Source organism: Emiliania huxleyi (assembly GCF_000372725.1).
Source record: "Emiliania huxleyi CCMP1516 unplaced genomic scaffold EMIHUscaffold_81, whole genome shotgun sequence".
Lineage (NCBI taxonomy): Eukaryota > Haptophyta > Isochrysidales > Noelaerhabdaceae > Emiliania > Emiliania huxleyi.
The window spans coordinates 319,232-342,810 of NW_005195940.1; the positions used below are offsets into that span (position 1 = coordinate 319,232).

The 23,579-nt window shown below is 65.8% G+C and overlaps 3 protein-coding genes across 3 annotated transcripts; 1 reads left to right on the forward strand and 2 right to left on the reverse strand.

The window, feature by feature from the left end:
* Positions 1–9,378: 9,378 nt before the first annotated feature.
* EMIHUDRAFT_453405 (hypothetical protein) lies at positions 9,379–12,210 on the forward strand (the record flags this gene model as incomplete). Its single annotated transcript, XM_005759160.1, has 6 exons — positions 9,379–9,460; positions 9,549–10,438; positions 10,518–10,811; positions 10,884–11,105; positions 11,304–11,368; positions 11,640–12,210. The coding sequence occupies 6 exons, from the start codon at positions 9,379–9,381 to the stop codon at positions 11,941–11,943; spliced, it is 1,857 nt and encodes a 618-aa protein (XP_005759217.1). The 3' UTR covers positions 11,944–12,210.
* A 28-nt stretch (positions 12,211–12,238) lies between these two features.
* EMIHUDRAFT_218872 (hypothetical protein) lies at positions 12,239–15,697 on the reverse strand (the record flags this gene model as incomplete). Its single annotated transcript, XM_005759161.1, has 7 exons — positions 12,239–12,283; positions 12,479–12,532; positions 13,074–13,199; positions 14,151–14,242; positions 14,462–14,577; positions 15,111–15,181; positions 15,368–15,697. The coding sequence occupies 7 exons, from the start codon at positions 15,695–15,697 to the stop codon at positions 12,239–12,241; spliced, it is 834 nt and encodes a 277-aa protein (XP_005759218.1).
* Positions 15,698–17,915: 2,218 nt separating this feature from the next.
* Positions 17,916–20,072, reverse strand: EMIHUDRAFT_106715 (hypothetical protein; the record flags this gene model as incomplete). Its single annotated transcript, XM_005759162.1, has 2 exons — positions 17,916–19,211; positions 19,884–20,072. The coding sequence occupies 2 exons, from the start codon at positions 20,070–20,072 to the stop codon at positions 17,916–17,918; spliced, it is 1,485 nt and encodes a 494-aa protein (XP_005759219.1).
* Positions 20,073–23,579: the final 3,507 nt, after the last annotated feature.

Sequence of the window (23,579 nt, forward strand, 5' to 3'; positions counted from 1 at the left end):
AGTACTGGCGCTCTCTCCTACGAACGGCGCCGAGATCTCTCTCCGTATCTCGCCATATCTCGCCATGCCATCTCCCCACATCTCCTACGTGCGGCGCGTGAGCCTCGAGCGCCACCTCGCTCGCCGACGCGTCGAAGGCGCCTACGCCACACGCACACACGCTCGCGCGCGCTGCAGCCGGCAACCACCAGCGTACTTACGGCGTTCGAAGCGTCGCTTGCCGCTACTACTACCCACCCGCTGCAGCCGGCAACCACCCGCCCGACGGCGCTGCTGCAGTTGCTTAGGTGTGGAGACAAGCGCAATGGCACGGTTGCGATAGCCGATGACGTGAAATGCAGTCCGGTGCCGTCATCTCCCGTCTAGCGCCCACCCATACCGCGTTGGTGTCCCAGTCGTTGGTCGGACTGTGCTTCGCCTTCCCATCTATCTATCTATCGGTGCGTGCGTCCTGTCGAGCGAGCGACTTGATGTGGGGAGATGCGGGGAGATGTGGGGAGATATCCCGCATCTAGGCGCCGAGATATGGGGAGATATGGGGAGATGCGGGGAGATGTGGGGAGATATCCCGCATCTAGGCGCCGAGATATGGGGAGATATGGGGAGATATGGGGAGATGCGGGGAGATGTGGGGAGATATCCCGCATCTAGGCGCCGGCGCGGTGGTAGTGCAGCTCGAAGTCCCAAGGGTTGAGGCCGCCTGAGCTCGAGGTGATCTCGGGTGATCTCGAGGTAATCTCGAGGTGATCTCGGGTGATCTCGGGGTGATCTCGGGTGATCTCGGGTGATCTCGGGTGATCTCGGGTGACCTTCGGTGACCTCGGGTAAACTCGGGTGATCTCGGGTGATCTCGGGTAAACTCGGGTGATCTCGGGTGACCTCGGGTAAACTCGGGTGATCTCGGGTGATCACGGCTGATTCTCCCAACGGGCTGATGCCGCCTGGCCCTCCCGCTTGGTTCAGCGAATCCGCCGCGCTTTGGACGCGGCTCCGGCCAAACGACTCAAGCGCCGCGCGGGGCTGTACCTGCGGGGAGATATGGGGAGATGTCGGGAGATGTGGGGAGATGTGGGGAGATCGAGCGCCGCGCGGGGCTGTGCCTGCGGGGAGATATGGGGAGATACGGGGAGATACGGGGAGATGTGGGGAGATCGAGCGCCGCGCGGGGCTGTGCCTGCGGTGCTCCGCGAAGGCCAAACGTCGTGCAGGACACCCGCGCGGCGGACTGCGGCCGTCTGCTGCTACGGCTGCTGCAAGACATGGCGCGTGTGCGCTTGTAGCCGGGCACTGCTCGGGCTGCACTGCTACGGTTGCACGCTGCAGCCTAGATCTATGCTAGGTTGCTTCAGCGCGGCAGCCGGGCACTGCTCGGGCTGCACTGCTAGGGTTTGCACGCTTGCAGCGGGGCACCGCTAGGCTTGCGCACTACAGCCAGGCACCCACAGAAAGCAGCAAGGAGGCGCGCCTCGCTTGCGGGTGAGGTTGCGAGCCTACGGTGATGAGATATGGGGAGATATGGGGAGATATGGGGAGATATGGGGAGATGTTGGGAGAGGTTGCGAGCCTACGATGAGATGCGACGAGATTTCTCTCTCCCAGTGAGCAAAGATCCGATGAGGAGCACGGCAGAGCACTCCGAGCACATCGCGTGGAGGCACAGGCTGCGAGACAGAGCTGCGCCAGACCTCGAGTGTGGCGAGTGCAGCCCGAATGCAGCTGAACACGCGTCCTCTCGAGTGTTGGTTGGAACGTGGGACCTCATCACTCTGCCAGGGTGGGTGGCAGCCCAGTAGAGTTGGCTAGCTGTGCGTGTCTAGCCTGCGCGCCGGTGTCGTGTCCCTCCGAAACAAATAGCACACACACACACACACACACACACACACACACACACACACACACACACACACACACAGACACACACACACACACACACACACACACAACCGCACACACACACACACAACCGCCTCCATAGCGGCCGTCCCTCCGCCTCACTTGTGTCCCACTCGTACGGGTGTCAGTCTCTGGCAAGCGCTGTGCTGTGTCCGCCTCTCTACCTACACCTACCCTACCTTTCGATACAGGGGATGCGGTTCTGCGTCTCCGTCTTCTCGGTATCTAGGACTGCGAGCCGCCGCGGGACCGCGCAGCTTGCCGAGCAGCAGGCTGGCGCGCCTGCAGGAAGGCTCCGAGAAGGGTCCCGGAAGGTTCCTGGAAGGGTGCACGAGATCTGGCGCAGGCCGGGGAGGCCGACCGCAGTGAGGCCCCGAGAAGCGAAGGCTTCCGAGGCGCCGTGGGAAGCGGATGGCACTTGCAGCCACACTCGGCCGTGCACTGGGTGTGGGTGGCATATACAACTCAAGTCTGGGACGCGGGCACACTCCGGAAAAGAAATCCGGCGATGCCCTACTCCACACTGCTGTGAAAACGTCCCGAGCCAATACTGTGACCGGGTGGCAGATGCCTGTGAATCCCCGGACCACGGCTACGCAGCATGGCCCAGCTGCTATATCTCGCCACAATCTCGGCGTTGAGCTCACGAGAGGAGCGACGGGTTGTAGTTTGGGACGATGGCGGGCGAGAGGGAGACGAGGGGCGCGCTCAAGTTTGGGCGAAGGCAGGCGAGCCTACAGCCCGCGACACACACAGCCTAGCGGCCGAGGTGCAGCCGAGGTGCAGTCGAGGTGCGGCCAAGGTGCGGCCGAGGTGCGGCCGAGGTGCGGCCGATATGTAGCCAAAGTGCAGCCGAGATGCGGCCGAGGTGCGGCCGAGGTGCGGCCGAGGTGCGGCCGAGGTGCGGCCGAGGTGCGGCCGAGGTGCGGCCGAGGTGCGGCCGAGGTGCGGCCGAGGTGCGGCCGATATGTAGCCAAAGTGCAGCCGAGATGCGGCCGAGGTGCGGCCGAGGTGCGGCCGAGGTTGCTCGAATAGTTGGCTCAGACTGACTCGTGTCAAGTGCAGGACTAGCGAGCTCGCGCTCGGGTGTGTGTGTCGGATGTGTCTCATCTTAGCGGCCGTGTGTGTCGGGTGTGTCTCATCTTGGCGGCCGAGCCAGCGAGGCCAGACGACATTGTGCAGCGCCGTGTCGATGTGCAAGAAGGCGCTCGCCGCGGGGAGCGATGAGCCGCCTCCCGGCTCGAGGCGGTCGAGCAGGTAGCTGAGTAACGCGCCCGCCTCGCGCGTCGAACCCGCTCCCGCGTCGCCTGTGAGACATTCGTGGGCGTTTGCCGTGTGGACGTGTCGTGGACGTGTCGTGGTTGTGTGACGCCATCTGACGGCATCGCTGGCTACACTTTGATGTCCGTGCGCCTTCACTCGGCATATGGGCAAGGCTCGGCAAGGTGAGTGTGGCATTTCCGATCGCCGCACCACGCGTCCTGTTGAAGGTCGGCTTGCGCTTGTTGTGTCGGTAAAAGTGGGGCATAAAGTCGAGCTGCTCGCGGAAAGCAATCTCCTCCGAGTGATGCAACGACGAGACGACGAGCTCGAGCGGCGGCGACCCGCTCGGCGAACGCTGGGCCCAGCCTGAGTGCGGTCGGTGCATGATTGATGCTGAACCGGCACCGAAAAGAATTCTCGGATTTCGAGCGCACGACACCGGGTACGGGACTGGCACTGCAGCAGAGAGAGAGAGAGAGAGAGAGAGAGAGAGATATAGAGACTCTTTTTTTTCGCCGAAACAGTGATGGCAGGTGTCTCTCTCGGAGCGCCTCCTTTGAGCCCGGCCGATGAAGGGTCCGATGGCACAAACGGGGTGTACGAGGCGATCGAGGATGAGCCAATTACCGGGGACAACACGAACAATGGGGTGGAGACAGGTCGTGGGGACCATGCAACAAAATCAGCGCCTAAATACCAGTGGAGTTCAGCGAGGACTGCAGGAGAGGTGGAGTCAAAGGGGCGAGGAGGGTTGGCAAAGGAGATTCATCAATGGTTTATGGATGGAGAGATGGACATACAAAAAGGCTTTGAGCAGTGCAGCGGGCAGCGGGCAGCGGGCAGCGGGCAGCGGGCTGCGGGCTGCGGGCTGCGGGCTGCGGGCTGCGGGCTGCGGGCTGAGGGCAGTGAGGGGCGTGGGGCGTGGCGTGAGCGCGCGTGGAGGGATGAATTGACAGATGCAACAAACGGGGTTCGAACGAGGAGCCAGCTGGTGGTGGAGCGGTCAACCAACCCACTATGCCAGCCAGGGGCCTGTGCTGTTGGACGTAGACTTTCGGGCGTAGATATCAGTAATAATCCGAGTGGAAGCTCAAAATGGGAGTGGAGAGGAGCGTCGCCCCCACCCTCACCCCCAGATGGTGGAGACGAGGCGGAGATGGTTGATGAGCAGGCAGGTCCTTCTCAATACAATGGTAGTGGCACCGGTGCGTCAGTGGTGGTGGATGGAGTCTACGACTGGGGTTGCATAAGCAGGTGGGCACGGTGGAGAGGGGACGGTCAGCTTATGGAAAGGTGGAGTGCACAGATGAGTGAGGAGGATAGGAGGAAGGCTAGAGGGATCAGGTTCGAACAGGAATATGGGCAGTTCAAGGACAGTCCAGCGAAGTTCATGGGGGAGACTGGGACGTTACAGGGACGGTACAGACAAACGATATGGGGCAGGAATGTGGTAAAAACGGATGAACTGGTTGCTATTGCCAGATATGTCAGACGGAGGAAGGCGGAGGGCATGGAGTGCGCTGCGGCGACAAAGAGGCTTGAGTACCTGGTGGAACAGAGGGGAGATGAGGGAAGAATGGTCGTTGAGAGGGTTGAGGAGGAGGGAGCGGGGCAAGTGGGTAAACGGGTGGATGGGTCGGGACCAGAGGCAGCTGGAGAGGAGCACACGACGGATGAGACGTCGGGAAATGCAGCAACAAAAGTGATGATACAGAAGATAGATGTCGAGTGTGCAAACGCAAATGGATTTCTGTTCGTGCCAAACCCTAATGCAGTACGACGTCACATGGCCACGAAAGGAGGAAGTTCATACAGGGAGGCTATGGCAGACTTCGACGAGGGAGACGGAAAAGATGGGCAGGTGGAGATGTCCGTGGTCCAGCTTAAAGTAAAACAGCGGTTGGAGGAAGGGAGCGGAGTCTATATGGTGGTGGAGTCGCACTTGGTGGCGCGGAGAGGTGAAATCGTCCTCAATCTTTTCAGGAGGTTTGGGATCGAGGGTGCTCACACTGGGGTGGAAGGTGGGCCCTCAAGAGCTGGTGGGAGGACCAAAGGTGGAGTACTGATTCTGTGGCGTACTAACCTCTTCGTTCAAGTGGGGAAAAGTGTTGTGGGAACTGCGGGACATGTCCTGTCGGTACTTCTGAGGTGTACGGTGGACGACTCGCTAAAGGTCTACACCGCCTACTACTGTCCGGACACGTCTAAAGCAAGGTCAAATGCAGGGAAGGTTCATGATGCAATCTACGAAGCTGTCAGCCAATTCAACGAATATGCTCACTGTGTCGGTGGTGACGCCAATGGACGTCTGATCAGATTTGGGGGGGAGAGGGGACATGTCAATGACCAGTTTGTCAATCGGATGGTGGACGAGAATAATTTCACTCGTCTGGGTAGAAACGCAGATACTTATTTCTTCAATAGGAAGAGGGGCACGAAGATGGACTGGAGTAAGGCCTTTGAGGTAGCCAAGGTAACGGGAAGGGTGATGGGGCTTCATCCCTCCAAAATAGGTGCGTCTATCAAGGAGCTATGCCGAGAGGACAGGTGGATACTATGTCGATGCGCGGCCATCACGGAAGATTGGGAGGAGAGGGGAGAGGATGAGGGTCTATGCTTCATTAGAGTTGAGTGTGATGGGGGGGATGTCGGGAGAAGGGAGGAGGATAGGAGAGAGGTAGAGCTGAATGCGGTCCTACACGAGGCAAGCGCGCCGACAAGACTACGAGTGGGGGAGATCCGACTGCGGTGGGGACATCTCTATGGGTCGACGTGTGGAGACAATGGGGACTTCAAAGTGCTCCCGGTGTCGTTCAAGCCGGACCACACACACACACACACACACACACACACACACACACACACACACACACACACACACACACACACACACACACACACACACACACACACACACACACACACACACACACACACACACACACACACACACACACACACACACACACACCGCACGCACGCCACCCGAGGCCGCGTTAGGGGGCTGGCTGGTGTGAAGACTACCCGGTGCTTTGCCCCCTGGCAAGTAGAGGCCCCGCCCACCCAGGGTACCCCTCGAGGGACCCATTGGGATTTTGGGCTCTTGGAGCAGATTCCCGAATCCGAGAGAGAAGAGAGAGAATTCTTGATACGAAACCACGACGACACACACCAGTCGACTCGCATCGGTTGCCTCCATGAACGGCGGAGCTATTCTCGCGTCCACACCACACCTGGCTCCAACGTGGACACGCCCATAGCTGGGGACACTACTAGGTCACGCATGGCATCAGAAGTTTTATCTCTGGGCCCCGAAAGGCATCTCTAGCAGCGTCGTTACGCATGCACCCTCCCCTCCTGGGCGCATACGCCTCACGTCTCGACAGAGCATAAGCCCTTGGTGTGCCACGAGACGAGTTTTTCGCCATCGCAGCGAGCAGCAAGCCACTCGCCGCAGCAGCCGGAGTCTCTCTCTCTCTCTCTCTCTCTCTCTCTCTCTCTCCCGAATCCGCCGGGGGGCTCCCAGAGACCTCGAGAGAGAGCCCACCCGCGCCGAATCCCAGCCCTGGAGTGTTGGGCCGATTCCTCGCTGACGGCCGCACCGTTCGACGCGCCGCGCCCGGAGGCGGCCCGATCGCTCGAGAGGGTCGACGCGGCACGCCCAGAGCCGCGCGGCGCGCTCGGCGACCCGCTCGTTGAGGCGTACGGCGCCGCCGCAATCGACAGAAATGGCGACGACAGCGGGCCCCCAGGACGGGCTCGCCCCGGCCGCGGGTAGGGGAGAGGAGACCCAGTCACCGGGCGGATCGGCCGCCCCGAGCCGATCGCCGGCCACGCCGTCGCCGCCGCCCAACCTTGCCGCTTCGCGCCGCAGTACGCCGCCGCAGTCCCGCCCGCCGCAGCAGCCCCGCCAGACGCCGAAGCTGCTCCAGCGCGGGTCCCGACGGGGCGCCGGTGTCGCGTGGCAGGGCCACCCCCTCGCCTCCGACTCGCCGCCGCACGCCGCCGCCGGCCGTCACCCTCCTCTGGCACCCGCGCCTCCGCCCGCTGTGGCAGTTCAACAGATCCAGCCCAGCGTCCTCAACGTGTCGATTGGGGACTGCTCCTTCGTTCCGGCCGAGATACTAGGCGGTGCTGCCGTGCACTGGCGCCAGCGAGCTCCATTCAAATCCCGCGCGCGCGATCGGCAGTCGAGTTACAACCCGCAGCTGTGCAATGTGCGCGGCGCGCACACTCGAAACGTGGTTCGGCGATCTCTCGGCGACCACTCGTCGACTCGCGCTCGGACGCGAGGTGTGTGCTCGCCTGCCTCCCCCGGGAAGGACACGGCCATTTTCAGCGAGATCTGTGGAATCATCCTCACCACCCCCTGTCCTCACGCCACCCGTCCCGCTGCTGCCATACTGGGACGTGAGTGCAATATTTGTGCTGCCCTCGCCATCCGACGCGTGTGCTCCGCTCCCCGCAGGCGAGGATCGCCATCGCGCACCAACACGCTTCGTCCGGGAGGCGCGCGGCGCGACCCGCGTTGCGAGAGCGTCGGCGGAGCCCGCGTGCTGGCCCTCTCCGGGACCGCCGCCGGGGCCCAGAGGGCGCAGATTCGGCCCACCAGGGTCCAAGAGGGCGGTTCTGACACCGCCAAGCGGTGCTTTCGTGTGGACCCCGCGAGCTCGCGTTTGTCCGTTCAAAAATATTTATTCACCCGCAGTTTGCCTCCAGTGCCTCTGTGCCGCGGAGGCGCGGGGCAGGACCTTTTTAAACCGCACTCTCAAACATCCGCGGCGCACCAGTCGCAGTATATGGAGCCGGACAGCACGCAGCGGAGTATCACTCGCACGGCCCGTGGCACCTCCGTGCGGCCGCGACCGCGGCGAAGCGACAGAGGAGAGACGAGAGCGGCGGCTGCAGAGTGGCACGAGGGGCGGGTAGAGTTGGTTTTCGCCTGCGCGGCGGGCGAGAGACGAGCTCGTGAGACGGCGGCGCGGGCCGAGCGCCGCGCTGCGGCTCGGTGGTTATGCCGCGATCGCGGGCGACACAGCGAGCGCGGAGCGTCGGGATGGAGAGGTGGGAGAGAGAGCGCGCGCGTCGGCCGTCTCGGGCCGGAGCGAGTCGTGCTGACCTCAGTACACGCTCGCGGCGCCTCGAGGCCGCGCGGCGACGTGCAGGAGACGGCTTTTGCGGCCGCCGTCGAGGCGCTGTCGAGGCGCCGACTTTGCCGCGCCCGTACTCCACAACGGCGATTCGAATTCGGACGAACCCAGGGTGTGCGAGGGCCGCGAGGCCGAGGCCGGCACGGGACGACCGAACGCGACGGCCGCCGAGCGACCACGCAGCCGCAATCACAGAATCGGCCCAACACTCCCTTCGGCGCGAGTGGTGGGCGTGCCGATCGCAGTGTGTCGTCGCCGCTTTGACCCGGGCCGCGGTGGTTCGTAGCTGGCCGATCGTCGCCCATGATGCTGCTGCTAATTTCGTCCGTCACCGGCTTTTCGAGCCTCTGGCCGACCTCGTCAACTCCAGTGACTCACGTTGCACGCTACGCAGCGTCGCCGTGCAGCGTCACGATGCAGCACGGCGGCAAAGGCTTCGGCGGTGGCGAAGCGACAAGGGATCCGCCACCGACAGTTTACGACCCGAGCGATCCCAAGGGTAAGCAGCAAGCGATACACAAGGCTGAGAGCTTCGCCGAGTACCTCGCAAAGCGAGGAGGCTTCAGCGACAGCCACAAGTCCGGAGTGTGCAAGCCCAGAGGTGCGGCGGCTGCGACAGCAGTCTCAAAGGTAGCTCCTGCCACCGCGCCAGCCTCCGGCAGCCCGTACGCGAAGCTCGCCGACGCGTACTTTGCGGACATTCGGCGCGAGCTCGCTCTGCTTAGGGCGCTCCTCGCTGCCCGTGGCTAGTTGCCCTTGATTGCGAGCGGCCACAGAGGTGGCGCGGCATCAGGTCCCATGAGCAGGGAGAGAGCGCAGCGAGAGCGCCGCGCATGAGGAGCGAGGGCCAAGCGCGCTCGCGAAAGTAGGCGGCGAAAGCGCGCACCAGCTGAAGTGCAAGTTTGGTGTTCACAGCAGCGGAGGCTGAGTGAAGACCGCATGCGATGTGCGCGAGGGCACACGAGAGGGACTCAGGAGAGGTATCCGTGAGTATCCTACGATAAACTAGTGGCCTACCCACGAGTTGGGGCCCCCACCCCAATCGTTATCGGACGAAAATGTTTTTTCTGTGATGGCGCTTCCAGTGCTCGAGACCGTCGTCCTCAAAATCGTCAACGACCCGGTTCTCAAATCAACGAATGACGCGCGACGCTGTCAACGGCGCGCGCCCATGCCGCCGCACGCGCCCGAGAGGCGCTGCAGAATCTGATCGAGAGCGCCCCTCCCTCCCGGTGTGCACAGGCACGTGCGCCGTCGTCCCGCCCGGCGGCGCCAACAGCAGCAGCAGCGAGCCCTTCAGCGAGGAGGAGGCGGGCACCAGCACCTTCATGGTGGGCGTGGTCCTCTCAGTCATCGCCGACGTGATCATCGCCGTCTCGCTCAACGTGCAGAAGACGGCGCACATGCGCAACGAGGGCGCCGACGGAAAGCCCGTCAAGGGCATGCTCAAGCTGCCGCTCTGGTGGCTCGGCCTCCTGCTCAATGTCGGAGGCGAGCTGGGCAACATGCTCGCCTACGGCTTTGCGCCCGCCTCGGTCGTTGCTCCAGTCGGGTCGGTGGGCGTGGTCGCCAACGAGGTGATCGCTGTCCTCTTTCTCAAAGAGCCGTTCCGCTGGCGGGATGCCGCTGGGCTGGTCGCCATCGTCGGCGGCGTCGTGCTCATCATCGTCGCCGTGCCGGAGGATCCGGTGGACCTCAACGCCGTCGTGCTGCAGCGCGAGTACTACGCGCGCCCGGCGGCGTACGGCTACCTGATTGGGCTCTGGTGCGCCGTCGTCCTCTTCCTCGTCCACGTCGAGCCTCGGTACGCCCAAAAGAGCGTCCTGGTCTGGCTTCTCCTCTGCTCGATGATCTCCTCGACGACCGTCATCGCGGCGCGCGGCTTCTCCTCCATGCTCACGCAGGCGGTCGGCGGCGACTGCGCCGGCGCGCACTGCGTCGGCGACGAGCTCTTCCCCCCGTGCCGCCTCACCCTCGCCCACTACCTCTTTTGGTTCCTCCTCGCCATCATTGTCACCACCGCAATCTGGTCCGCCTACTTCCTTAACAGGGCGATGATGATCTTTGGCAACACCGAGGTGGTGCCCGTCTACTACTGCACCTTCACCCTCGCCTCCATCGTCGGCGGAGGGGTCTCGCGCGATTCGGCGTGTGCCGCAACACATGCCAGCCGCGCCTCCTCACACGCCTCCTGCGGAGTCTGCCCTCTAGGTAGTGTACCGCGAGTTCAGCGGCATGCCGTGGCAGCAGTGGCTCCAGTTCCTCGCCGGCGTGGCGCTCGCCCTCGGGGGCGTGCTCGCCATCACCTCTGGGCGAGGCAAGTCCGCGCGCGGAGGAGGCGCAGTTCTGCCAGAGCCGTCCGAGCAGGAGCAGCCGGCCGAGCTGCCGGCTCCCGAGGCGGGAGGGGGGCGTCGCGCGGAGAGGCTGGCGAGGGCGAGGGCGCACAATCAGGCGCGCCCCTGCTCCTTTCCCTCCACCGCGTGTGCACGTGGCGCGTGGAGTGAGGTGTGCTCGCCTCACCCCTCACCTTTTCCCTCGGCACAGGCGCGGCGCCCCTTCGCGCGCCTCTCGTCGGAGGAGAAGGCGGCCGAGCTGCGGCGGCAGTCTCGCGGCTCGTTCGCCGCGCCCGTCGGCGGGATCGGCTCGGCGCACTCCTCCTTCCGCCGCGACGACCGCATCCACACAGACTTGCGCGCCTTGCTTGACGAGACGGAGAGCGAGATCGCCGCGGGGGAGCACATTGCCGCCGCGTACCGCTTGCGCGACGCAGCCTCGTCCACCCCCCAACCCGTCGCGCTGGTCACGGCCGGGCTGCGCCGAGTCTCTCTCCGCTTCACGGACGCCGGCGGCGGCGCAGCCCACGGTGGCGCGGCGGTGGCGCCGGCGCAGCGGCGCAGCCACCCCGAGCCCGCCGTGGCGCCCCGCCCCGCCTCCTCTTCGCCTCGGAGGGCGCGGCCCACCTGGCCCGCCCCGCGCCGCCACTCCTCGTCCGGCGAGGAGGTGGCGCTCTCGCTCGCCGGCTGGCGCGACCCGGCCGCCCGCTCGCCGGTGCCAGGCGAGCGGTCGCGCGGGGACGAGGAAGGGCTAATCAGCCCGGCCAGTGTCCGGAGCGACGAGCGGGACAGCCCGCTCGACGACGGGCGCAGATTAGCCGAGATCGTGCGAGATGCGGGGAGCGCGCGCTCGACGACGCGGGGGCAGAGAGTACGGGCGCGGGGCCACTGCCGATCGCGGCGTCTCCGTTTTAGCTCCCCCCCCCCCTTTTGGGGCCCTCCCCTTCCCCCCCCCTGGTTCACCCCCCCCCCCCCCTCCCGTCTCATCGTGTGTGTGCAGGTCTCGCCCGTGGAATGCGTGGGACACCTCCGACGCCGCCGTCTCCCCCGTCGGCATCGCCGAGAAGCGGGACGAGAAGTGGGCGTCGGGGGGCGGCGGTCCGCCCGCCGAGAGCACAGAGAGCAGCAGCAGCGAGCCGTCGTCTGAACCGCGGGCGGCAGCAGGCGAGCCCTCGAGCGAGCCCGCTGGCGGTGGCGCCGCGGAGGCGGCCGAGCTCAAGTCGGCGCTCGCGGCGACGGCGGAGGAGCTGGCGAACGCGCAGGCCACGATCCGCGCACTGGAGGCGAGGCTGTCGTCGGCTTGAGCCTCTTCCTGTTGCTCCCCCTCCTCCCCGCCACCCCATGGGCCCGCGGCGCGCCCGTGGGGAGACGGGGAGGAGAGGCGAGGCACGGCCAGGAACCGGCTTTAGATGGGAGCCTCTCACCGGACACCCCCGCGCGAGCGTGGCCTGTACACGACCATGCACACCAGGCGCAGTCCGGCCGGGCCCCGTCCGAGCCGTGAGTTGGTCTTGCATCTTTCGTTTGACGCAATAAATTTTGCGTTCTTCGTCTCTATATCATGCAAACTGCAATGCCTTCGGCGCTCCCACGCGTCTCTCAGACCCGCCCATGTGCGCTGTGGCCTGTCGCTGGGTCCGCCTCCTGACGAGTGTCGACCGGACGATCGATAACACGGTGAAACACGCGCCGAAAATGCGTCTAGGGCTAATCCATGTCGTCCATGCTCGGCGACGGCGCCGTGACCGGCACCGGCACCGCGGCGGTTGGGCGCGTCGTCGGCGCCGAGGCAGCCGCGGCGGCGGTCGGCGCGGCCCGCCCTGCGTCCATCTCGGCGACCTTGGCCTGCAACTCCGCAAGCTTCTGCTTGAGCTCGACTTCGCGCTGCAACGCCTATGGCGGGAAGCGCGCGCCGTCAGTGCCGAACTCCCCCCCTCAAGACGCCCACCGCCGTCCCCTCCCCCCGAACCTCCATCTCGCGCTGGAGCGCCGCGAGTCGCGCCTCTGCGGCGGCCGCTTGGGGGTACTCGGAAGCCGGTGCGCTGCGCGCCGCAGCGTCGACGGAATATGCAACCCGATCACCGGCGGCGGCAACGGGGACGGCGGCGGCAGGGGCGGCAGCCGCGGCCGGGGTAGCTGCCGCGGCGGCTGGCGCCTCAGCCTCGCCCATGCCTGGCTTTCTCGCCCCGCGCATTTGCATGCGCTGAGGCGTGGGCCTCGCGCGCGGCGCCGCCGCCGCGTCCACGACCTCGGCCTGCGCTGCGCCGCCGCCGCCCGCCGCGCCCGACGCGGCTGCCCCGCCCGCCGCCGCCGACGCGGCCGGCTTCTTCTTGCCGTACAGCAGCTCCATCAAATCGGCGTCTGACTCTGCCCCCGCCGCCCCCGCCGCCGCCTTGCCGGCCGCTGCGCCGCCAGCCGCACTGCCACCCGCGACCGGCTCAGAAGCGGCAGCCGTGGCGGCGGCGGCCTGGCGGCGGCTGACAACAGACTCACCGCGTGCGAAGCCGCGCTGCTGCTGCGCCGCTTGCGCCGCTTGCTGCTGTGCGGCGGCCGCCGCACCCTGCGTCAAACCTGCATCCGACTCTGCCCCCGCCGCGCCCGCCGCCGCCTGCCCCGCTGCCGCCTGCCCCGCCGCCGCCGCCGCCGTCTTCTTCTTGCCGTACAAGAGCTCCATCAAGTCAGGCTCCGCCGCGCCGCCGCCCGCCGCCGCACCGCCGGCCGCGTCGCCGCTCGCGCCGCCACCAGCTGCCGCCGCCGCGCCGCCGGCCGCCTTTTTGCCGTACAGCTGCTCGAGCAGCGCTTGCATCTCGTCCTGCTTGCCGCCAGCCGTCGCGGCCTGCGTTGCGCCGCCGCCGCCTGTCGCGCCCGAAGCGGCTGCCCCACCCGCCGCCGCGGCCGCCGGCTTCTTCTTGCCGTACAGCAGCTCCATCAAATCGGCGTCTGACTCTGCCGCCGCCGCGCCCGCCGCCGCCTGCCCCGCCGCCGCCGCCGTCTTCGTCTTGCCGTACAAGAGCTCCATCAAGTCAGGCTCCGCCGCGCCGCCGCCCGCCGCCGCGCCGCCGCCCGCGCCGCCGCCCGCGCCGCCACCGGCGGCCGCCGCCGCGCCGCCGCCCGCCTTTTTGCCGTACAGCTGCTTGAGCAGCGCTTGCATGTCCTCCTGCCTGCCGCCCGCCGTCGCGCCTAGAGTGCGGAGGAAGCGGCGGTGCGAGGCGGCTGTGGGAGCGGGTGAAGGGAAGGGGGGGAGGGGGGCGGCAGCGCACCTGTGGCAGCGGCGGCGGCGCCCCCGGCAGCTCCCGCCGCGGCGGTGGCTGCAGCACCTGGCGTGCAGAGCGTCTGCGGGTGAGGGTGTGTGGGGAGGGGAGTGCGGAGGGCAGGGCGGGGGTGGAGGAGCGCGTGGCGAGGCGCGGGGGGTGGGGCGGGAAGGGGGGGCAAAGGAGGCGTGGGGTGTGGAGGCGGCGGGGTGGTGGTGGCGGCAGGGGGGGAGGGAGCGGGGGCCTTTCTGCGCCGCCACGAGGCTGCTCAGCTTGGCGACGCAATCGTCGAAGGTCATCTTGCCGCTGTTGACTTGGTCGACGACGGCGTTGATGGTCTTGAGCGGCACGCCTGCCGGGAGGGGGCGAAGGGCGCAGGGCTGGGCAAGAGCTGGGGAGAGGGGTGGGGGAAGTGAGGCCGGCGGCGAGGACAGCTTGCGAGGGACCGGTGGCCAAAACTGCCGTGTGCTGCGCTCGTGTTCGAATCACACGGTGTGGGCGCACTCCCGAGGGAGGGCGAGCGCCGCGCGGCTGGCTCGGCAGCTGACACTGCGGGCCCGCCCGAGCCCACCGGCACGGGAGTCGGTATCGGCGTCGGCGCTGGCGCCGGCGACAGGCGCGGCACCCGGAGCCGCTGACAAGGGTTCGTGACACGGGCTTGCAAACGGCGGGGCTTGGCACGCGTGCCTGCGGTTTGCGCGGCGTCGACAGCCGCCTGCGCGTCCGCCTCCGTCGCCTTCTTCGCCGTCGCGCCGCCAGCCGCGCCGCCACCAGCTGCCGCCGCCGCGCCGCCGGCCGCCTTTTTGCCGTACAGCTGCTCGAGCAGCGCTTGCATCTCGTCCTGCTTGCCGCCAGCCGTCGCGGCCTGCGTTGCGCCGCCGCCGCCCGCCGCGCCCGAAGTAGCTGCCCCCGCCGCCGCCGCGGCCGCCGTCTTCTTCTTGCCGTACAGCAGCTCCATCAAATCGGCGTCTGACTCTGCCCCCGCCGCGCCCGCCGCCGCCTTGCCAGCTGCTGCGCCGCCAGCCGCACTGCCACCCGCGGCCGCGCCGCCGGCCTTTTTGCCGTACAGCTGCTCGAGCAGCGCCTGCATGTCCTCCTGCCTGCCGCCCGTCGCGCCGCCGCCAACGCCTCCTCCTCCTCCCGACGCCCTCCCCGCCGACGTCGCAGTTGCCTGTGCCCCGCCGCCAGCCGCGGCCTGAGCTCCGGACTCGGTGGCATACCGCGGCTGCTGCTGGACCGAGTCGGGGTCGACGTCGCCGAGCAGCGCCTCGAGCCCGTACACCGGCCTCGCCTCGCCGCCGCCGCCTCCAGGCCCCCGCGCCGCACCTCCAGGCTGCTGCTGCTGGCGCTGCTGCTGCGGCTGCTGGCGCTGCTGCTGCTCCTGATACCGCTGCTGCTGCTGCTGCTGCTGCTGCTGCTGCTGCTGCTGCTGCTGCCCGGCGGCCGCGTCGCCGTCGGCGAGCTGGTCGCACGGCACCTTGACGCCGCTCACGCGCTCCTTGTCTGGCACCATGGTTCGCGTGGAGGCGCCGCGGCCGTAGCACCCACGCGCCCACTTGTCGGCGCCTCCGAAGACGCCGCGCTTGCCGGGGCCCATCCAGGCGAATGCGGCGCAGCCCGGCCCCTCCGCCTCGCACGCGCCGCGGCAGGCGTCCGCCGAGCCCGTCTCTCCGAAAAAGAAGATGTCGGGCCGCCGCTCTTTGCCGGGCGCCGCCACGAGGCGCGAGATGGCATTGTAGCCGGGCTTCATCTCCCAGCAGGTGCGAGGCTGCGCGGCAAGCGGCAGTGAGGCGATGAGCGCGAACATGGCCGGCGAGGCGGGGTGGGCGCGTTTGCGAGATCTGAACGCCACGCCACCCTGAGTCGACCCTGGGTTCGAGCTGTTCTCTTCACAGTTGTGTTAGTGCCAGTGCGCGCCAGTCCCGTGCCTATGTGGCAGCCAGCTGGTAGTTTTTTTATAAAATGAACTCGGGGGCACAGGACGCGGCACAAACGGGGTACACCAAAAGGCACGGGCTGCCTGCACGGCGTTCACTCGCCAGCTGGCTGTGTGTCTTGTGAGTGAGCTTGTTTGTGTCTGTGTGTCGCTCGTGCGTGTCGTCATCATCTGTCTCGCGTCCACCCATACCGCGTTGGTGTCCAGTCCGAGCCTGGCTGTTCTTCACCTTTCTACCTACCTACCTGCCTAGTGTCGTGCGAGGGAGTTTTGTTGTAAAATTCTCTTCAAACAAAACACAACCCCGGAAGACGCACAAGCTCAGACAGTCGAGAAAGGGAAAGACAGCAACGACAGTCAGAAGTCAGCGATGGGTCCCAGGGCGATGCGATGACGGCCTCTAGTCTGTCTTGCGTCCCCACCCATACCGCGTTGGTGTCCAGTCCGAGCCTGGCTGTTCTTCACCTTTCTACCTACCTACCTCTAGTGTGAGCTCTAGCTAGTGAGCTCATACGCACGCCGGCAGATCGCGCGCGACTATATACAGCTAGTTAGCTGTTCTTCACCTTCCTAGCTAATCAACTCCATGGAACTTTCAGCTCTACAGCGCTCTACAGCGCTCTACAGCGCTCTACAGCGCTCTACAGCGCTCTACAGCGCTCTACAGTTCTACACAGCGCTCTACACTCTACATCCTCTACACCCTCCCTCATCGCTAGCTCCCGAGTAGAGGGGGCGTCCTGCAGTTAAGGGGAAACCTGGTACGCGGGGCCAACCCTCGGAGCAGAGTATTCTCGTATTTTACTAGCTCCGAGTAGAGGGTGCGCTCTGCAGCTAAAGGGGAAACACCCGGCAGCGCAGAACCAACCCTCGGAGACCGAGTAGAGGGGGCGTTCGCTGCTAGGGGAAACCCAGAGCGCGGGCTAACCCTCGGAGACCCGTGTTAAATGGCCCTGCGACCGCGCACTCCCCAGGGCTATAGCTAGCAAGGGCTCTCTTGAGCCCGCAAGCGCAACCGATACCCATATACCGATCATCCGGCCCCGCTGGGTGAGCTTCTTAGCTCCCCAGCCCTGGGTGTGAGGCTGCCAACTGCAGTCTGCACTCCAGGTGCTCCAGGACGTGGAGACGCGAGGGTCGCCCCCCCTTGCGGCCTTGCCCCACTGGCACTGCCCCCACCAGCAGGCTGCCGACTAGTTGCAAATACGGGTGGTGTGAACATGACCACTTTTGATGTTTTTTTGTCCGTGTTGCTCCCAGCGCCCTCTCCCGCGCTCCCTGAGGCCATGGCTGGTGCTACTAGTATGGGGGGCCACCTGGCTACCGCGAGAGCGACCCAACTCGTCGACATCGTCCGATGATGGTGCCTCAAAGTCAGCCTTCGGAGGCTATCGTCGCGTCGAGCCGGCGGTGGCCGTGACATGTGGTTCCACCACCCTTCGTAGGCTTTGCCTCTGACCGCCACCGTTCCCAGGCTGCCTAATGGGATGGAAAGGAAGGCTGGGCGAGCGTGTAGAAGCGTGCTCGACCTCGTCGTGGCAGCCTGCACAACAGCGCTGGCAGGCGCGATGAGCGTCGTGACCCGAGACGGGTCGCAGGCGTCGTACCGAGCGCGTCGAGACCGTGTCCTGATGCGCTTTGCACGGGTGAGTCACGTCGGCGTCAAAGGAGCGACGTGTGACCTGTCAGAGCTTGATCTCCGATCTCAGCGACGTCGAGTCGCCTTCGGTGGCGACACGCGACAGCTAGGATGCATCTCCTCCGTCGTTTTTCGCGCGATGGCCCTGAGAAGCTGGCGGCGCACGCAGGCGGAACTTGTGTGTTCCCCGAACGCTTAAAAAGTGGGTGCTCTACGTCACTTTTTTTGAGTAGATAGCCAGACTTTTTGCAACAAGTCTGCCAGCAACCAGCCACCTCGTGTGTCAGGTGTGTGGACGAGAACTCCGAGAAGTTTACCTACCACCGAGAAGCCGTACCGTTACCTTACCTACAGGCCGCGTCGCCCGCGAGGGCATCGATGTGCGCCTGCTCGTGGTCCTGCGGAGCTGGAGACTGCGGCCTCTGTGCTTCAAACGCGCCCATGACCGCGTCACTGCGCCGCCCTGCACGCGGCGGCGCAATGCACTATCATGTAGTCCGGGTTCCGCTTGCACTCGCCCGCCTCCGCCCACTGCACGCACGGCAGAGATTTGTCGGACGCGGCCCTCCCGGCGTCAGCGTCGCCGCGTGCGCGCGAGGAGGGGCCTCCTGCCCTCCGAGCCCGATTGGCGACCCTGCACGCGGCGGCGCAATGCACTATCATGTAGTCCGGGTTCCGCTTGCACTCGCCCGCCTCCGCCCACTGCACGCACGGCAGAGATTTGTCGGACGCGGCCCTCCCGGCGTCAGCGCGAGATTTGTCGGACGCGGCCCTCCCGGCGTCAGCGTTGCCGCGTGCGCGCGAGGAGGGGCCTCCTGCCCTCGAGCCTGCCCCGCCCAGCGCGAGGCCGAGCCCCTGCTTCTTGGCGACCACGGCGAGGAGCGGCAGCAGCAGCAGCGAGACGAGCACGGTCCAGCTCAGAGAGGAGCCCCTCGCCGCAGGCGCAGCCTCCTCCTCCTCCACCACCACCACCGACGGCCTCCTCCTCCTCCTCTCTCTCCTCCTCACACTCCTCTTCCTCTTCCTCCTCTCCTCCGCCTCCGCCTCCGCCTCCGCCTCCGCCTCCACCTCCGCCTCCGCCTCCGCCTCCGCCTCCGCCTCCACCTCCGCCTCCGCCTCCGCCCTCGCCGCCGCCTGTGCCGCCGCCTCCACCGCCTTCGCCGCCTGATTCCCCGCCGCGGTGCCCGCCGCCGCCGCCACCTCGCTCTCTTCGATCTCCGGCAGGACGACCCTCTCCAGGTAGGCCTGCCGCGCGCTGGCCGACCGCAAGCCGTCCCACTCGTCGAATGGAACGCTGATCACCCGCCAGCCGGCCGCCGCGAGGAGGCGCCGCTTGAGCAGCGTGGGCCCGTTGGGCTTGCGCTCACCCCGGCCGTCGGGCAGCAGGAAATGCGAGGGGCCGTCCACCTCGATCGCGACGCGTGAGGAGGGCAGTGCCAGGTCGAGAGAGTAGCCGGTGCGCGGCTCGAGATGCTCCTCCTCAAAGCCCGGGCCCCACACGGCGGCGAGTGCAGCTGCAACAGAGCGCTGAAAGCGCGAAATGATGGCTTGCGTGCATTGCATGGCGTCGCGGCAGAGCTTGCGCTGGGACTCGGAGATCATGAGGTGCTGCTGCGCGTCTGCCCCTCGCTCCAGAGAAACCCAGAGCTGCCATTGGTGAAGCTGAGTGCGTTCCTCTTCGCTCCACATCGACGGATCCCGCGCGAGCGAGACCTCAATCACGCGCGAGCACTCGGCAAGCAATGCCTGGTCATAATGGCCTGCCGTCGCGTACGCCCACACCGTGTTGGACAGGTTCTGAGGGCTGAAGCCGGCCAGCCCGCCGCGCACCGCCGCCTCCGCCACCGCCGCGAAGAGCTTGTCCGCAGTCACGCCCGCCGTCGCGTACGCCCACACCGTGTTGGACATGTCCTGAGGGGTGAAGCCGGCCAGCCCGCCGCGCACCGCCGCCTCCGCCACCGCCGCATACAGCGTCTCTGCAGCCACGCCAGCCGTCGCGTACGCCCACACCGTGTTGGACATGTCCTGAGGGTTGAAGCCGGCCAGCCCGCCGCGCACCGCCGCCTCCGCCACCGCCGCGAAGAGCTTGTCCGCAGTCACGCCCGCCCTCGCGTACGCCCACACCGTGTTGGACAGGTTCTGAGGCGTAAAGCCGGCCAGCCCGCGCGCCGCCGCCTCTGCCGCCGCCGCCGAGTAAAGCGTGTCCGCAGCCACGCCCGCTTTCGCGTACGCCCACACCGTGTTGGCCAGCTCCTGCGGCTTGAAGCCAGCAAACCCTTTCCGCACCGCCGCCTCCGCAATCGCCGCGAACAGCGAGCTCACCACACTCGCTGGCAGCCGGCACTTGGCCGCGCCGTGAGCGATGTTTGCGAGGTTGCGTGCATCGCAAAAAGGGATGAGTTCGAGCGTTCGCTGCACCAGCCGCTCCAGCTGCTCCTCGTGCCGCCGCTCAACGCGCTTCTTGCCCAGTTTGTTCCACAGGTTCGCAGCGTGCCTGTGGTTGATGCTCGTGCTGTGGGCAGCAAAGAGCCTGAGCAGCTCGTCGGGGCTCCAGCCGCTGTCGTGCGAGATGAGCCCGCTGAGCCGCTGTGCGTCGCGCTCTTGCATGCCGTTCTCTAATCTCTGTGGTGAGAGCAGACGCCGCTGCTTGCTACTCGAGTATTCACGGCAGATTTGCCTTGAGGATACATTATTCTTACAGATAGATGCCCAGCTGACTGAGTGTCTTGTGAGTTTGTGTGTCTGTGTGTCGCTCCAGCGGATAGCATGCCGCCATCTCCTGTCCCGCATCCATCCACCCATACGGCGCCGGCCGTGTCCAGTCCGCCTGGGGCTGTTATTCACCGCGTCCCATCTATGCAGCGAAAAGCATCACCAGCGAGCTCTGCCTTCAAAGAAAAAGAATAACCGATGTAGGGTGAGGTGCGTCGGGGTGGCGCCGAGGGCTGATATGTTCACAGCCTTGTTATTGAGAAGAAAATACGTCCTATGGCGCTGTGCGCTGGTCTGTGAGAGGTTGAGGTGCGAGCCCTGGAGGCCCTGGGGATGGGGGGAGACTACCCGCGGGCCTAGAAGGCCCGCGTGGCGAGGAGGGGGGAGGGACATTGAGGTCGGTCATGAATGAGTGCGCGACACGCATGTTGCGAGCAGCGTTGTTGATGTTTTGCGCATCGGATCGCCACAGACGGCGGCGCGAGAGAGCTGTTGCGAGTGGTGCTGGGCGAAGCCCCGGCGCTGCCGGAGGAGGCTGTGCCGTAGTCGGTGCGGTCGACGGCGCTCGGGCTACCGACCTCTTTGGCGAAGTTGAAGATGATTCTCTTGGTTGGCGGCGCAATGCCGCCCTGGCTTTCGACGAGACAAATTTGACGATTCCGTTCTTGTGGAGCGCGTCGTAGAACTGTCTGTCCCTTGTGCTCTTTGACCCAGCCTTTGCCGGTCGCATGGACGAGCGGGCCCTGTGACTTGTGGCCGCGCTCTTTGCACCCAAGAACCTTGAGCAAGGTTTGGTCGAGGGTGCCGCCGAAACCAAATTTGTGGCCATTCACAGTGCAGCAAACTTGGGCTGGCACGTCCCTGTCTCCCCGGACGCGTCTCCCACGTCCCCAATCTTGTTCTCGTCGCGATCGATGGCGGACTTTGCGCCCCTCGCTCTGCAGAGCGTGCCGCTCGCACAGCAGATCGTCGTGCAGGGTTCCTCCGAGCACCACCTCAAATGCGTCGCCGAGCTGCGCGAGTGGGCGGCGCTCCGCTTCAACAAGCACGCCACGCCAGCGCCAGAGTGCAGCAATAGCAGCTGGCCGGTGGCGAGGCCCGGCCGTGGGACGGTGGCGAGCCAGATGGCGGCGAGGAGGGAACTGCGTGTATGACAATCGCGTAAGAGCCTCTAATCACGGGGAGAAGTTGGGAAGTCGCTTCCTTCGGCTTCGCGGCACAAATGCACACACAAGAGAGAGAGCGCGCCGCGCGTAGGGCCCTTAGGGGCCTAGTTAACACAACCCCCTCTCCCTTTTCTCCCAGTAAGCTAAAAGCACACGAAGATCTCGGGACACAACCAACCGCGAAGCCCAAGCGGCCGTTGCGTACAGCACTCTATGTCAGTAGTTAGAGAGTGTGGACTCTGGACCGGATTCACATGCGGACGGTTCATGCGAGAAATGCGATGCACTGTGTACCCAGCGTTTGCGACCCATGCGGCTGTCTCATGATTGCACGCCACACCAGCCTCCCACTCTCGACGCGCCCGGACGGACTGTGCGGACATCAGACCAGGCAGGCGGCCGCGCTGGCGCCGTGCGGCGGCGGCGGCGGCGCAGCGCAGCTGCGGTGGCAGCGCCAACAGCGACCCCACTGGGAGCGGCCCACAGCTTTGCGCAGGTCACCAGGTCACGGGGATAAGCGGCGGACAACGGGGGAGCCATATACCTTTAGAAGAACGATTTTAACCTATCTAGTAACGGGGTCAGTTCAGGTTCACTATCAGCGCGCCTATCGCTCAGGGTGGGTGGCGGGCTAGCCCGTCAACGCGCTTTGTCTAGAGCGTCTTTCCAAACCCGTAGAGGTGGCCCACCGACGCCACGTTGCCAGGCTACAAATGTCTCTTTCTTCCACAAATAATTGATGAAGAAGGTAACGGACGGTCGGTTGCCAGACTCGCCAACCAACGGAAGGTGTTGCGTAGCAGGACGACACGTACAGTGGTACGCGATGAGGGATAAGTCAAACGTCTCATTTCCTCTTTGCCAAGCACCCCGGAGCTGCCGGTGCTCTGTCCGCCCTCTTCGCCATACTCACAAATACGCCGCGTGGAAGGACGCCGGAATTAGGGGGCAACCACCGCGTCCTGGTAGGACTTGCGATCGTGATGGCGTGCTTCATAGCGCTAATTGTCGGCGCAGCGGCGCAAGTCGGAGACCCCACCATCGACTGGCGCTGTGGCGATGGCACCGACAACTGCCCGCGCAGGGCGGCCGCCCAGGTCTCGCCGCCAAATTACTTGCGCGACCGTCCGAGAGGACCCGCATGCTCCGAGTGCCCGCCGCCGCCTTGGCAAGTGCGCCCGCCGCCGAGCTGCCGAGCGTGTGTCGTCCAGCCATACCATGGCCGACGAGACGGCTCCCTAATGCTCGACGCGACTGATCGGTGGCCTCTGTCGACAGCAGGCAAACGCATCTTCTCCCTTGCGGCCGCCATCTGGCCAGGCGCGGGCACCTTTGGTGAGTCGGACGGATTTGCGGACAAGTCGGGCTCGGGCACTCTGCTGGACGAGCTGGGGCGAGACGGGGAGTACGCGCCCACGCGGGGGCGATCTCTCTTGCTTTCTTGACGGGAGGCGCATTGCTGAGCTGTCCGTACTCTCTCTCTGCCGCTGCGCGTTAACAACATCATGACGAGTAAGCTTGCGAGAGCGCGTTCCTGCGCAGAGGCGCGTGTTGTCAGTTGAGTCTCCCGGCCCTCTCCACGCTCCTTTCCACACCGCACACGTGTCGGCTTGCGGCTTGGCAGCCCGGGGGCGGGGCCAGCTCTCTGGGGCTAGTGCCATTTCACTCTGACACGCTAATCTTGAAAACGTCTCCAACGGAGCTCCGTGTTGCTTCCAGCGCCCTCCCCCGCGCTCCCTGCCGCCATGGCCGATGCTCCTAGTATGAGAGGTCATCTGGCTACCGCGAAAGCGACCCAACTCGTCTACATCGTCCGATGATGGTGCCGCAAAGTCAGCCTTCGGAGGCTATCGTGGGGTCGAGCCGGCAGTAGCCGTGACATGTGGTTCCACCACCCCTCGTATTGCCTCTGACCGCCACCGTTCCCAGGCTGCCTAATGGGATGGAAAGAAAGGCTGGGCGAGCGTGTAGAAGCGTGCTCGACCTCGTCGTGGCAGCCTGCATGGCAGCGCTGGCGGGCGCGATGAGCGTCGTGCCACCTGTCCCGAGACGGGTCGCAGGCGTCGTACCGAGCGCGTCGAGACCGTGTCCTGATGTGATCTGCACGGGTGAGTCACGTCGGCGTCAAAAGAGCGACGTGCGACCTGTCAGAGCTTGATCTCCGATCTCAGCGGCGTCGAGTCGTCTCCGGCGGCGACAATTATGTACCTTCCCAGGACGCGCAGAGGCAGCTGCG